Genomic DNA, 14,076 nt, shown 5'->3' with positions numbered 1-14,076 from the left:
TGAGGATAGTAATTCGTTACATGGTACTTTGGAAAACCACCATTGTGCTCCATAAAGAGAGCTAAAACTTTTTGGGGTACTCTTTTGGACTCTGTTTGTGTTCTTAAACAAACCTTTCTACACCTATGAAGCGTATTTAACAACAATTTTGAGATCAACATTGAAACTCTTTCCTATTCAGTAGCATATAGATAGCTACTGGTGTCCCAGCGTGCATGTCATTCCAAAAACACACCAAGTAAGAGCCACTACGCAAAGTTAGATCAGATCTGTCACACTACTATTGGTGCTGACAACCTCTAAAAGCAATGCAGTTCAGCAGTAGCGCACCACTTCACTCTCACTGTAATTCTCCCTCACCACAAGCATCTCTAGGCACGCTTGGAACCCTGGTCTCATCAGGGCCAGGCTGGGATTTGAGAGGTGTAGGTTGCAGCTCTGACCTTTACTAAGGCAGGACTGTCTGTTTGCACTTCTCCCATAAGCCCCCCTCCAGTCAGACTGCTAAGCAACCCCATCAGACTAGGGGTGCGCATGCACCTACGGCCTTGGTGACATCTCCGAAGACCATGGGGAGTTGGAGTATTGCAGAGGTTAATTCTGATCATCCAGTATTTATGGGCTTCACTTCAGAACAAGGGTTGGCATTAACACTCTAAAGGAGACATCCCTCCTGTATATCAATAAAACATAGCCAGAAGCACAGGAAGAGCCTACCTTTATTCAGGTCACCCAAGTCCCCAACTAGACTTGCATAGGACGATTCTAAAAGTACACCAGCGAATCCTTCATTAGATGATGTCTTTAGATTCAAAGAAAAATCTATACAAATCTGCATTATTACATTTAGTTTGTAATTTATGTTCTAGAAGGATTAACTCAACCAATCGGCACAGTTCAACCAATCACTGAAAGGAATTTGCCCAAAATCTCCATGGTGACATCAACCTACCAATTGCAATGCAGTAAGGGGCAGCAAGTGTTCGCTCCGAGTTTGTACAAACAGGCTGTATGAACTGAGAGCATCAGATATTTTCTCACATGTTGGCCTAGTCTGTGAAGTGTGGGGAAATGTCAGGAAAATCAATAGATAAGGACCACATCAGACTGAGCTTGTCTGGCCTAGCAACAGAGCATCCCCATGGTGATGTCAATTACCTCTGCTTTACAACAAAAACACCAGGAAGAGCAAAACAGTCTCTGCAATGCTGTAAAACTTTTAATGCAGTCTCCTGGTTGCATTGAGGAATTTGTAAGAAACTTCTTTTTTTGTTTTCCATCCAGACAGGTAGGTAACACACTGAATGTGAGTCTTATTGATAGCTTTTTTTTTTTTTTTGCAGCTCACTCTTTCTATTCTCCTCATGGACGCCACATTAGTCAGGGAGAGGTATAATGTAACGAGCAGTAAGGTGCGCATAATTGCATATTAGCAGCAACACACTTCGCTGCACGGGAGGTGACTGCACTAACGAACAGAGAGGCGTTATTAATCACCAATTAATAAAAGCAGGCAGATATCACACTCAGTATAGGGCACGCATGGTTTCCTTTGTTTCCACTGGCTGGTCCAAGCCTGTTCTCTTATTTATTTCATAAGATTGATCCTGTTCCTGTGCTGTGTTGTCTATTGAGTTCTGACTCTGATCCAGCCCCCTAGGAGTCAAATGAGGAGTGTTTGGCCATGTTTGTTAGCAGATTACATGTGTATGTGCTCTATGATTGAGTCCCAGAATCTGAGGGAACACCATCAGACATACCTAATCAAAGAGGATTACAGGAAAAGAAACAAAGAATGAAAATACCATATTCTGTTTATGCACCGGGAGGGGGAAAAAAAGCACTTAATGCAGTAGTAAATGTGTTGCCACCAGGGCAAGGACAGTGATGGAGACCATGTAATCAGCATACACTGGCCAAGTTGCTCTTGGGGCCCAAGACAAGAGGATATGTGTCAAGGATAATTCGCGGCCCTTAGCAAGAAACAAAACAAGGCTTTCAGCTTCAAATACTGTTACAGTGTGCCTCCTGTCTGTTCCCCCACTAACAGCCAATGCAGTATGTTTTGCCAGGTTGGAGCACAGTTAAATGTGAGAGCTAGATAGTGAGGGGAAAATGGAGAGATAGTGGGCAGTGAGAGGGGGAAAGGAGAAAGAGAGAACAGAGAGGAGGAGGAGAAACTAGAGGAGAGCTAAAGGCCTCTCACTCGCTCTCCTCTCCAGCTCTGTAACGGCCCACAGTGCCTGCTTCACACAGAGCGGCCAGCTGTACAGCAAATGTGCCTTTCCCTCTCCGCCCCCGAACCTTTCCACCCCTCCAGTGCCCCCCTCTGCCTGCGCCGACCAGGCCACCGGCTCCTCTCTGTGAGAGAAGGCTCCTCCCTGACTTGGCTTCAAGCTCAGTGCTGTCACCAACCCAAAAAATCCGTAGAGGTGACCCCAAAAACACTTTTCTGCGATGTCGTTTGGTTTGTTTGTTTACAATTGTCCTTCTGAGCACTGCCACCCTGGCAGTAGCTGCTTGGAATGGACAGGAGTGAGATGAGAATTGGATTGGAAGCAGATATAACAGCAAAGCAAAAACCCTTTTCACCTTTAAAACCCTTTAAGACAGAGCCCGTGCTTCAAAACATGTCAGCTCTGGAAATCCACACAGGGACATTTGAAACAGTGCGATAAATGGGCCAAACGTGCCCCCCATGAGGCTCCAAATGTCATAGTTTACAGTGGGGTCAAAGTGAAGCAATGGGGTGGCATGATGGCATGCTGATAAAACCAAACAGGCTTTTGTGTCAATGAAAGACCTTCAAAGGTCCTCTTGACGACTTTGTGAAAGCACTGAGATTTTAAATATATTTTCCAATGCAATTACTACAGATCAAGATGGCAAATTGAACTGATGGACAGATTTGTTTTCTAATCTCAAAGAAAAATAAAAATAAAAGGTTTGATAGTGACTGCAGCAGCTGAAAGCTGTATAAATCTGTGTGTCTCTGGAGAAAAATCGGACACCCTCAATTCTGTAAGTGAGCCATGCCAAAAAAACTCTAAACTAAAGAGTGGCCAGCTGTCTTCTGGCCTGCTATTAAATTGCTCCTTGGATGGTGGCGATATCATTTTTTTCTCCATAGGAGTATCACACCAGGTCCCCAAACAGAGCGACCAGCTGTACAGCAAATGTGTACTGATCCATCTGGGCCCTAGCAGGCTGCAGCCTCCATCTTAAAACACGTGGGGCCGTTCACAGGCTTGGCTGGGGCTGGTCTGCAACACACCCTTCTGCACCCATGGCCACCTCCTTCCCTTTCATTTACCTCTATTATCGTAGCGAATGTTGAGTTGCTGGGCACCAGAGCTGCGCTTTATGTCTGAACCAGGACCGTCATCATCATCTGAGTGTAATATCTATGCATCAAAATGTGCTGGCAGTTGTACAGAAGAGGCAGCCACGAGCACTTCAGATGGATGGGAGGAGGTGAGGGTGGAGGCTGAGTGCTCTTGGTTTAGGACTATTGTATTACAAATGCAGCTAATATGGACTTGTCTGGGTGAGACAAGCTCAGGTTTTGTTGTTCCATACACTTAGCACTATGGTTATGTCACGGCCCATCACTATATATAGAGTTATCAGTGTGAACTGACACCATGGAGCGGGGCATGGATGAAAACAACACCCCTATGAATCCAGCGTCTGCTCCATTACCTACGCTAATAACGCTGACAGCTGAGCGGAGATGACCCCAGCCCCCTGTTTCCCCTCTCCTGTGCAGATGGCCATTAAAAGGAGAAAGTGTCCCTTTTTTCAGTAGAGAAGGTATTTAGAGCTTTTCCAAATTAGTATTTTTTTTTCCTGTGTTTTTGGCCCAAATTGGCTTTGCAGCGATTATAGGCTGGATTGAATTTAACCCCATTCTACATTAAAAGGGACCGATTCTACAGAAGCTATATTAAACCAGATCAACATTAGTATCGTAACACAACTAATTTGATGCATATGTTTTTCTTTATACCTCTTCAGTTAAACACACTTTCGCTATTTTTCTTTATTCGATTCGGTTTCTTTTTTGTTTGTTTTACAAAATGCAGTCACTTCCAGACAATTTCATCTTTCTACCAAATTTTCATTATAAGTTTTGTTTCCTCCATATTTTAGAGATCACAAAACAAATGCATCTAACAGAAACCCTTTTGAGGAGTCTGATGAAACCCGTGATCATGTTGAATACAAAGCAATGGCATATCAGAGAAGTAAGACATCAGACAATAACCCAATCACCTATCCTCCTGTTATCTTAAGCTGTCTGAATTCCACTATTATGGGGAAACTGTGTGCTTGTGCGGCTGACAGACATAAAATAACCAGTAGGGGGGTTTGTTTTCTACCCTCCCAGTGTGCTCCGTGCCTGCCTTTGCGAGAGAAAGGACTAATGCTGGCATGGTACTGTATTAGGCACCCCCAGTAGAATAGTGGGTGAGCAGATCGCAAAGATGAATACAAAATACACACCTACACACTCTCAGCTCGTCTCTCTCCTTTGCAAATACACCGAAGCATCAAAATCACAAATCACATGCTTCTGATTGTTTATGCACAAACAGTGGGTCCCTGATAGAATTGCCTACTGGTCCTGATAGAATTGCCCACCGTGTTTAAATTCACCTGCGCCTAGAAGCGTGTCCCAAACAGAGAGGCGGTTTGGTTCCAGATCAATGAGTCTCTCTCCCACTGAAGACAACAGATAATGCAGTGTAATGAAAGAGCCGCCAAACGAGCTGAATAAATGAATGAATAAAGGAACGTGAGACCGGAATTCAGACGCCTACTTACTGCAGGCAAGAAAACCTGTTTTCCAATTGTCTGTTCTCTACAAATTATTCTGCCTGCATACAAATGACAACCAAAAGTAAAGACATTTTGTGGAGGTTAGTCTTACACCAGCACTCGTTTGTTTAGGAATCTTGTGAAAGAAAATGAGAAATTTGGAAGAATTTTGTGATACACAATGTATAAAAATCAAATATCCATTTTTTCAGTTGATTTGACGTCATTAAATGCGGAGAGCATGAAAGTATTTTACCAAATGTTGTATTCAGATCTCAGTCATCTGAACAGGCTACTTAAGTGAAGAGGCACAATAAACAAACAAACAAAATAATGTACAGTAGCAATGTGGAGATTTTTCAAAAACTGTGGAATAATATTTAGAATTTTAAACAGTTTGAATAAAATCTGTTTTGGTATTTGAATATTTCACTAATCTGTATGTTTCCACTACTTCAAACTACCTTCATACAGAGTGGTTTGAAGTGGAGAGATTCTGCTCCACAAGCATGCACACGTACTATATTATACCATTCACATGCATGGGGAAATGAAGATGATGGGTTTATAAATGCACAACACTGGGGATGCAGTTGATGGTCAAAATATTAAAATAATTCCACCTATTTGGTGATGTGATCCAGATACTTGTGAGCCTGAATGAGACAGGGTCAAATATTTCATTACATATATCACATCAGTCCTTAGTATGTGATTCACCTTTAAAAAAGTATGAAAAGACTATGTCTGAAATGTATTCATTCATTGATTTATTATCAAATACTTGTTGTGAAATTCGGTGAATTGTCCTTAATGATTTGTATATTGTATCGATGACGGTCACACAAAATCACTCCCTCTAATATTGAAATCACACACCTAAAAGCCACATTGACTACATTTATGCTACATTGTAGAAATACTTTGGGAAATGCAGAAAAACATATGGACATAGATATTACACAAGCACTGTTTTTTATGATTTTGTTCCAGGAGTGCAACAGAGACCATAATGAATGAAGCAAAAAGAGTTATCTCCTACCTAGCATGTGGTTGGCCACATGAACTTGGATGTCCCATTCACTGTAGAACACCATCTGACATTTGATGCACTGGTATGTCTTCTTCTGTAAATAAGACCAAGAGGAAAGGGATTATTATAGTCAACTTTGACAAAAAAAAAAAAAATTACAAAGAAATGTATTTTTGTTTTACCAATTGAACATAACAATACAAAACAATTTGTGAACCTCAGCATGTTTTAATGAACTATTCAACCTCATTCATACAACACTAATTGACAATACCTCTTCAGTTTGTGAGGGACTGGCTCTGGGCATGGGGGACACCTGGGGGGTCTTGAGCTGCCCGCTGTTGCTGTCCCCCTGTTCCCGATGCACTGTCTGGACATGGTTTTGCAACTCTGCTTCAGACTCAAACTTCACATTACAGCTGGAGCATCGTGTCTTGGCAGCAGATGACGAGGATGTGGAAGAGGATGAAGAGGATGAAGAGACAGCTTTGCCTTTCCCATCTCCAGGGCTGAGACTCTCCCTCTGGACCCATGCGACTGTAGTTGTTGCTGGAGTGGTAGCTCCACCCTGCTGTTGCTGTTGCCTTCCTCCATTCACTGTTGGGCTGGAGCTCTTGGAGCCAGCTGCTGTAACGCAGGATGCACACAGTCCATAAGGCAGTCCATTGATGTCCAGCTTCACCAGGTCTAGTTTGGACCGGAAATCTTTCAGGCAAGAGGCGCATTTGAAAGGTTTTTGGACAAGGTGTTGCTGCTGGTTCTGAGAGATGGCATTGTTGCGGCCAATGGTTTGGGTGGCGGACATAGTGCCTGTCTTTTGCATGTGGAAGGTACCATGGATCTTGAGCTCCAATGTGGAGGTGACTGTCTGCATGCACACCACGCAGCGGAAACCTGTCAGGGAGTTCCTTAGGTCAGGGTGCATCTGGCAATGCTCCAGAAAGTCCTCTTCACTATGCAGTGGCATCTTACAAATGCGGCAGCTCCCTGTGTCCAGACTCTTGCTATGGGTGACCTTGTGCTCAGTCAGAGTGAGCAAGGAAGGGAAGCGCTCCCCACAGATGGGACACATATAGTGTTTGACAGGCCCAAGGTGGGTCTGCATATGTTCCCTCAGCCCAGCCTCAGAGAAGAAGGTGCGGGAGCAGACATTGCATTTGTGGTTGCCCTTGATCATCTCAGCTTTCCTTTTTACCAGGGCACTCTCACCAGGGCGTATATTGTGGTCCCTCAACTGGTGGTTAGTGAGGAGTGACTCCATTGTGTAAGATGCCCCACAGATGTCACACCCAAACATGGGATCTGCAGTGTCCACCTCTTCCTCACTTCCATCACGGCTGTTATGGGACTCAACCACAGATCCTCCTACTGCCCCTGGACCATGGCTGTTAGTTAGGAGACCATGTAGCTCAGCATCTTCTTTAGGGTGGCCATCCCCACCACTTACAGTAGAGCCATTAGCACCACAGTTCTGTGCCTTTCCATCAAACACACAGTGTTTCTCTCTCAAATGCTTCTCCAAAAGGACGATGGCATGGAAGGCCTTACTGCAGAAGCGACAGTTATATTTCTTGCTGTGGGTGGTGATGTGGCACTGCAGCTCCACCTCTGTGCCAAAGGACTCCCCACAAAAAATGCAACGGTGGGCACGGCCCTGGTTTTCCAGATGGCTGTGTTTGACATGTAGCTGTAGGTCAGTCTCATGTCTGAAGTCCCAATTGCAGGAGGTGCACCGATACACCTTTTTCTCGTTGCTGTGCTTTACAGCCAGGTGGAGCTGGGTAGACACCTTTGAGTCAAAAACCTCCTGACATAGAGTGCAACGAAAGAACACAAAGGTATGCATGTCGAGTAGATGCTTCTGGAGGTCATCCACTGAAGTGAACTGCTTGTCACAGCTCTCACAGATGTAATAAGTGGAGGTAATGGTGAAGTGAATTGTCACATGCTTCAGCAGGGACTCTTGGTTGGGGAACTCTTTGTTGCACTGTGGGCAGGTGAGTTGAGGCTGCAGGCCATCCAGATGAGTTTTTAGGTGAGTCTGAAAAAGGTCTAAGCTGGTATACTTGGCTCCACACTGGTTACATATGAACTCACTGGTAGTGCGTGAGCTGCCTTGTTTCAGCATGGCAGTTTGTTCCACAGATATTGGAGAAGAGGGACTGAGAGTGCGCAGGGATTTCTTTCCATTGTTAATGTAGTTCAGTGCCAGTGGAATGTTCTTGTGATTCTCCTTGATGTGCTTGTTGAGCTTCAGAACACTGTTGAATATGGGGGAATTGGTGCAGTATGAACAGGAGTACACCTCTACTATAGACTCCTTCGGAGTTACAGCCAGAGGAGAATCAAAGCGCAGGCTTCCCCCATCACAATGAGTCTGACGAACATGCTCCTCCAAGGTAGTCTCTGTCAAGAACCCCATGAAGCATTGGGGGCAGAAGAAGGCATTGCTCTCCTTGGCCACAGGACTGGGAAAGCCATGGGAGCAGCGGATGTGTTCCTGGAGGGCGTTGAGGTCACTCAGTACCTCAGGGCAGAAGTTACACTGAAGGAGGGCATCAGGTAAGCTGGCTAACAGGGCAGCATGGTCTTCTGCATTGTGGACCTGCTTAAGATGTTCATTTAGATTTAGTAAAGAGGGCAGAACCTCCAAACAAAACTGGCAAGTATGAGCCTGCTCTGGCTTGTCCAGATGCATGGTTCGCAGGTGAATTTGAAGCACAGCCAAACTGGAGAATACTTGCTTGTTGCAATAGATGCAACTGTAGGAGACTTTAGGCTGTTTGGAGGAACGTCCTCCCATGTCTGATGTGTTCTGAGCAGCCCTCTTTCTCCTCCCCCTTGTCTTGGGCACAGGTGGCGCTGTCTCCACCATTGTGGAGCTGTCGACAGAGAGGTTGGAGTCTGGAGTGGTGCTAGAGACAGAGGTGTAGCCCACAGTCAGCAAGGAAGGGCTGTTGCTATGGTTACTAGATTCGGGGAGCTGGTGGATGTCCATGTGAGCATAGAGGTCCTCAACAGACAGAAAGTGCTCAGAGCAGATAGCACAGGTGTGGCCCTTCCTGTCTCGGCTATGTGCCTGATCAATGTGGGTCAGCAGGGTGCCCTCATCACTGAAGGGCTCATGGCAGTAGATGCACTGCAGGGTGGCACCCAGGCCTCCATCCTCTGATGGAGAACACTCCGGGTGACACTCAGCAATGTGCCTCTGGAGGTCTTCTGGGACATCAAAGCCCTCCTCACAACGGCTGCATTTGCGGGTTTCTTTCAGTTTCCATTCATCAGTTCTAGAAAGGCTTGAGCTGCTGCCATCTTTGCCCCTTTCGTGCACTTGCATGTGGCCGTGGAGAGAGCTGGAGGAAAGGAAGCCTCGGCGGCACACAGGGCACTTGTGGGGTTTGTTGGAGGCGTGAGTTTTCATGTGGATTTTGAGGTGATCACTGCGGGAGAAGGCAGAGTCACACTCTCCACAGTGGTACTTCTTATCACCGGTGTGTAGCTTCACGTGTCGATCTCGGCTGCGCTTGTGCTTAAACAGGCGGCTGCAAAAGGTACAGCTGAAAGGGAGTTTATCGCCGTGGCTCTGTTCGTGACGCTTGAGGAAGCTTAAGCGGCTGAAGGACTTGTCACAAAACTGGCATGGGTATGGCAGGCCAGGGCCTCCTTCGTCCTCGCCAAAATCATAGTCCTCGCAGTGTCCTGGAGAAGTCTGATCCTTACTGGAGGGAGATGATGCTGGCCAAGAACATGATGGGTCATCCTCAAGATCAGCACCGTCTGGAGAAGAAGACAGAAAAAGGGAATAAGAGAGAGGGTTTCAAGGAGAAGTCAGAGGGAAAAAGATGGAGAGAGGGAAGGAGAGTGAGTAAGAGAGGTGTTTTGTAAGACTGTATTAGCAACTCATTTGTCTCACTCTTTTGAATAGAAAAGGTGGGCCACCGTGGCGTTATTTGTCATAGTAATTATAAGGTTGTGGTGTATGAATATATAATTTTTCTTCAACGGAAACAATACCTCTCCTTTGGTGTTATCTAAAAAGTTACATCTAAATATGCAATTTAAAGTATAATTAGGGAAGAGAATAAGTGGAAATACTTTTACTACAATTAACCTTGTATGTGGCCATGTAATGGCCTAGCCCACTGTGACTCAAAACACAATCTCTCTGACATTTAAAGCCAACACGAGACAATGGGTGTACTTTAGGATGTAAGCCCTGCATGAGGTAAATTAGAACATTTCTATTACTCCTAAACAATTACTAGAATATTTTTGAAAAACAAAAGCCCTTGAAATGACCTTAAGACAAGAGAAAAAAAAACACGGAAATGCAATTGTTAAGAATGAAAGAGAAGATTAAATGTGCAATTTAGACCACAGCTATGCATAGCCTTTAGGAAGGAGCCACAGCAAAATAGATGATTTTCATGAAACATGGGCATTTCAGAACATCAGTCAATAGATATCAGATTATGGAATATGCATTATTATCATATTTGTCTGTGTGGACTGTGCTAAGCCGTGAGGCAACTGATACTGGATGGATGAGTGCTATGTGCTGATGTGTGTGTGTGTGGGGGGGGGGGGGGTGCAAGGAGGGGACAGGGAAACGGATAGGGGAAGACAACCGAGTGGCTAACTAACACACTCAAGGACAAGCAGGTGCAGAGAATGACCAGGGACCACCAGTCAATTGACAATACAGCCCCCATTCGTTCTACAATTACTTTAATGTGTTCCTTTTCAAAAGGCTTCTTTGCCGACATTCCAATCCACTGGTTCACTGTCCAGTGATATGAATGGAAAACACACAACACCTCTTTCCACAAGTTCAAAAGGTTACAGACCACTTCTTCCCGCTGCCGAATTCTAAGTGCTGTGAACTTCCTTACCTAAATAAAACAACGTAATCCCAACCCCTTCAGAAAAAAAACTGTGTCAAAAGGCCAAAACTTTGAATGGGAAAAACAAGAGGAAACTGCAAAGATTTATGAGAGGGACGAAGGAAAAGCATAAGCTCTTTCCAGGATCCAACCTCTGTACTCCCTTCAGCTGACAAATCTAAGTCTCTCTCTCTCCCCCTTTCTGTTGTTTTTGCTGGGAGATCTGCCCTTTGTCAGGATATCATGCCCTCTCTGAGCACTTACCCCCATCAGGGCCTATCTTCAGGAAACAGATGGGGTCGGAGGCCATTCCCTTGCCCCTCCAAACTGCTGAATGCGGCACATTGAGAGCCCACCTCCACACCGTGGCCCTCCCGGAAACCTCCCACCCCTGGCAAGGCGCCCACTCTGCACACACAGCTCACTCAAGGAGCAAACCTTGCTTGATTTTCTTGCTCTATCTCTCGTACATGTCTCAATGTTTTCTCTCTCTCTCTGGTTTGAGGGAGGATGGGTGACTCAGTGCTATGCCCTCCTCCACAGAGGGGGCGGATCTGCCCTCTCTCATACTGCCTCCCAGGGTATAGGAGAAGAAGACAGTGCAAGAAGAATGACCCCAGCCAATGCCTTACAGTCAAACATATTGGCTTCGAGACAATAGTATAAAACAAACAAATAAATGGGCCTGTATACAAGGCTAAATTAAATTCTACTGTCTTAAATGAGGATGTCTTTGCCTTGAGACATTACTAAGCTGTCAGGACAACCTCATTCCATTTTTTTTGGTTTGTTTACTTGATGTACATTATCTATTTAGTGCCGTTACTCCAATACCACACATACATAAAGTCGTATCTGTGGGGGACATATGGGAGTCGCAAACATTGCTTGGGTTCAACTGGCAGAATGTTTAGATGGCCAAACAGCAATGTTAATATTAGGTTTGTGAAATATTACAGAAGAATTTGTATAATAAAATAATAATATTATATTATATTATTTATAATAATATATAAAAATATTAGTATTAGAAGGTAGAGGCAGATTTGGTACTGTACATTTTGGGTACAGTTGTCCCACATAATGACTTACTACAGTTTTACCCACACACAAGACAGCATGAGCGCACACACTGCACTTTCTCAGTAACAAACATATACATGTACACATAGAATACACAGATACAAGCGCAATGGCCGAAACAAGTGTGTGAACAACTGTAGATGAAAGAGCAATCTTCCTCAGGAGACCTCAAGAGGAAAGAGAGAGAGAGACTTGTTTTTTTCCTTCTTCACCCAGACAAGAAATGCCCAGGCCTCAGCAGCAGCCTGAGTAAATAAAAGAGCGGGCCTTACTTCCCTGTCTCTCGGGCCGGGGGCCTGTGCACGCCAGCACTCTCTGTGCTGCTGCCAAAGGGGATGCTGGGGCCTGAAAAACTACACCCTGCAGCTGAAGGGCTGTCTTTGTTGGTCTGCCAAGGCCTTCCTGAGCATCCTCCAGCCAACAGCCTGTCACGTCCTGGGAGGAAGACCTCCATCTTAAGGCCTGTCCCTCTCTGGGAGTTCTGTCCCTACCCCTTCCCTCTTTCTCTTTTAAATGTCTCCTATATGGAACAAAACAACCTCATTTGCAGTGCTCCTAGGGATGGCAGAAAATGTGCCATAGCCATATTTGCTGGTAAGATATAAATTCAGTCCCTAAGCTACAGTGCATGGAAACTTTTTTAAGAATTAATAAAAAGCTTAGCCTGCAAAGTTCAAGGAATCCCTATATGTAAGACAAAGACATTTGAAAGAGCTCTGTACAAAAGAGTTTATATTTTGTATTTAGTGTTTTTTTTCTCGTACTGCAAAAGTTCTCCCGTCACACGCAGCCTTCAGTTTCCTCTAAGCCAGTCTGAACTACTCTTTGTGCACCACTTCCTCTATGTTCATTTATAGCACCCTTTCCCAGAGTAAATACTCCTGTTCAAATAAAATCCTTAATGCTGGGAACAGGTAAGTTTGCCATTACCGTACACAGCGGCATAGCTTTCAAACCCCCTGAAGAATGTTTTGATTTATGCAATTAATGTATTTGAGAATTAGCAAGATGTATAAATATATTTTCAAGAGAGCAAGTCATTAATTTTCCTGATGACATTATTTCCCTTTGGACTATAATACATATGGTGGCAAATATTGTCTCTAAATTTTAAATGCTAAACGATATGCATAATTTGAGAAGAATTATTACAATTGAATTCTTTGTAGACATATAGTGCAAGATCAGAAGGAAGGCAACATGTGATTTTTGGATCGCTAATTTTTCACATTTGTTAATGGCGGGTGTGCTCAGCAGTGGCACAATAAATTAAATATTCGTACAAAGCTATACATATTCAAATCCAGTAAAATCCCCTTTTGCTGCAACAAAAATATAGCTGAGTTTGGCTGGTAGAACAATTTCTTTGATAATAGAATTAGACAAAACCATAATGCCTTTTATACTGTATATACATCCCAAAAATGAAAGAGGACACAGAGCTATTGGATGACTTTTCACCATAAAATAAAAATGTGATTAAAAAATAATCACAAAAAAATTCAGAATTTTCCTTGTAGTTAATTTAGTGTAAAACTGCGGATGCTTAAGTAGTTCCCCGGGCTGACCCTTTTTGGTATGTTGAAGCACTTTGTAACCCCATATTTTGATATAAATAAATGCAATAAATGAAGTTTTATTCGAATAATTACTTACCTCCTCACAGAGAATTTGACATTTGTTAGCATTTGTGGTTGGTTTTGCCCAGAAGCTCACTCTTAAACATACTGCTTACTAATCAGGCATTTGTGATTTTATTGTTTTTATCACAGTACTACACCCTCCTGAAACCTTTCAGGGACCATGGTTTGGGAATAACTCACTGCTGGCGCCCGGACCTTCGTGTCTGAGGTCTTGGAAGCAGTTCAAGATGGCTTATCACTGCCTGACAGCAACAGAGTACACCTCTTCTATTCAGGAAGCCAAACTCTTATCCAGGTCCAGGACCTTATCTTATCAGAAAAGTGTTTTTGCTATCACTCATCTGCCACTTCTATAGCAAGCTAGACTTTGTTCAAAAGCCATTCTAGTGAAGCAAAGCATGGCCATGCTTTCAGCCGCCAAACCTTATCTTCCTGTGTGTTGTACCAGAGATCTGTACGTAGTGGTTGTCATAAGAGATGTGTTTGTGTGAGTGTATTTGTGGCACATTGGGGATTGGGGATTCAATGAATAAACAAAAAGCTGACAACTTGTCTGATGTAACACCGTGACCCCACTTCATATTCAGAGAGGGGATCTTTTTACAGTTACTGG

The 14,076-nt window shown here is 44.0% G+C and overlaps 1 protein-coding gene across 1 annotated transcript in view; it reads right to left on the bottom strand.

Moving 5' to 3' along the window:
• The window catches only part of LOC139296717 (zinc finger protein 521-like), a 48,453-nt gene extending 39,247 nt beyond the window's left edge, over positions 1-9,206 (bottom strand). The window contains exons 1-2 of the mRNA XM_070919197.1: positions 6,129-9,206; positions 5,864-5,948 (exon numbers count right to left, since the gene is read on the bottom strand). Of these exons, the coding sequence (XP_070775298.1) occupies positions 5,864-5,948; positions 6,129-9,191 (3,148 nt within the window). The 5' untranslated portion in view covers positions 9,192-9,206. The remainder of the gene's footprint in view (positions 1-5,863; positions 5,949-6,128) is intronic.
• Positions 9,207-14,076: the final 4,870 nt, after the last annotated feature.

The sequence above is a fragment of the Enoplosus armatus genome, chromosome 14, assembly GCF_043641665.1.
Source record: "Enoplosus armatus isolate fEnoArm2 chromosome 14, fEnoArm2.hap1, whole genome shotgun sequence".
In the NCBI taxonomy this organism is placed as follows: domain Eukaryota; kingdom Metazoa; phylum Chordata; class Actinopteri; order Centrarchiformes; family Enoplosidae; genus Enoplosus; species Enoplosus armatus.
Note: the sequence above shows the minus strand (reverse complement) of the source record. Positions and strands in the feature narration are given on the sequence as shown.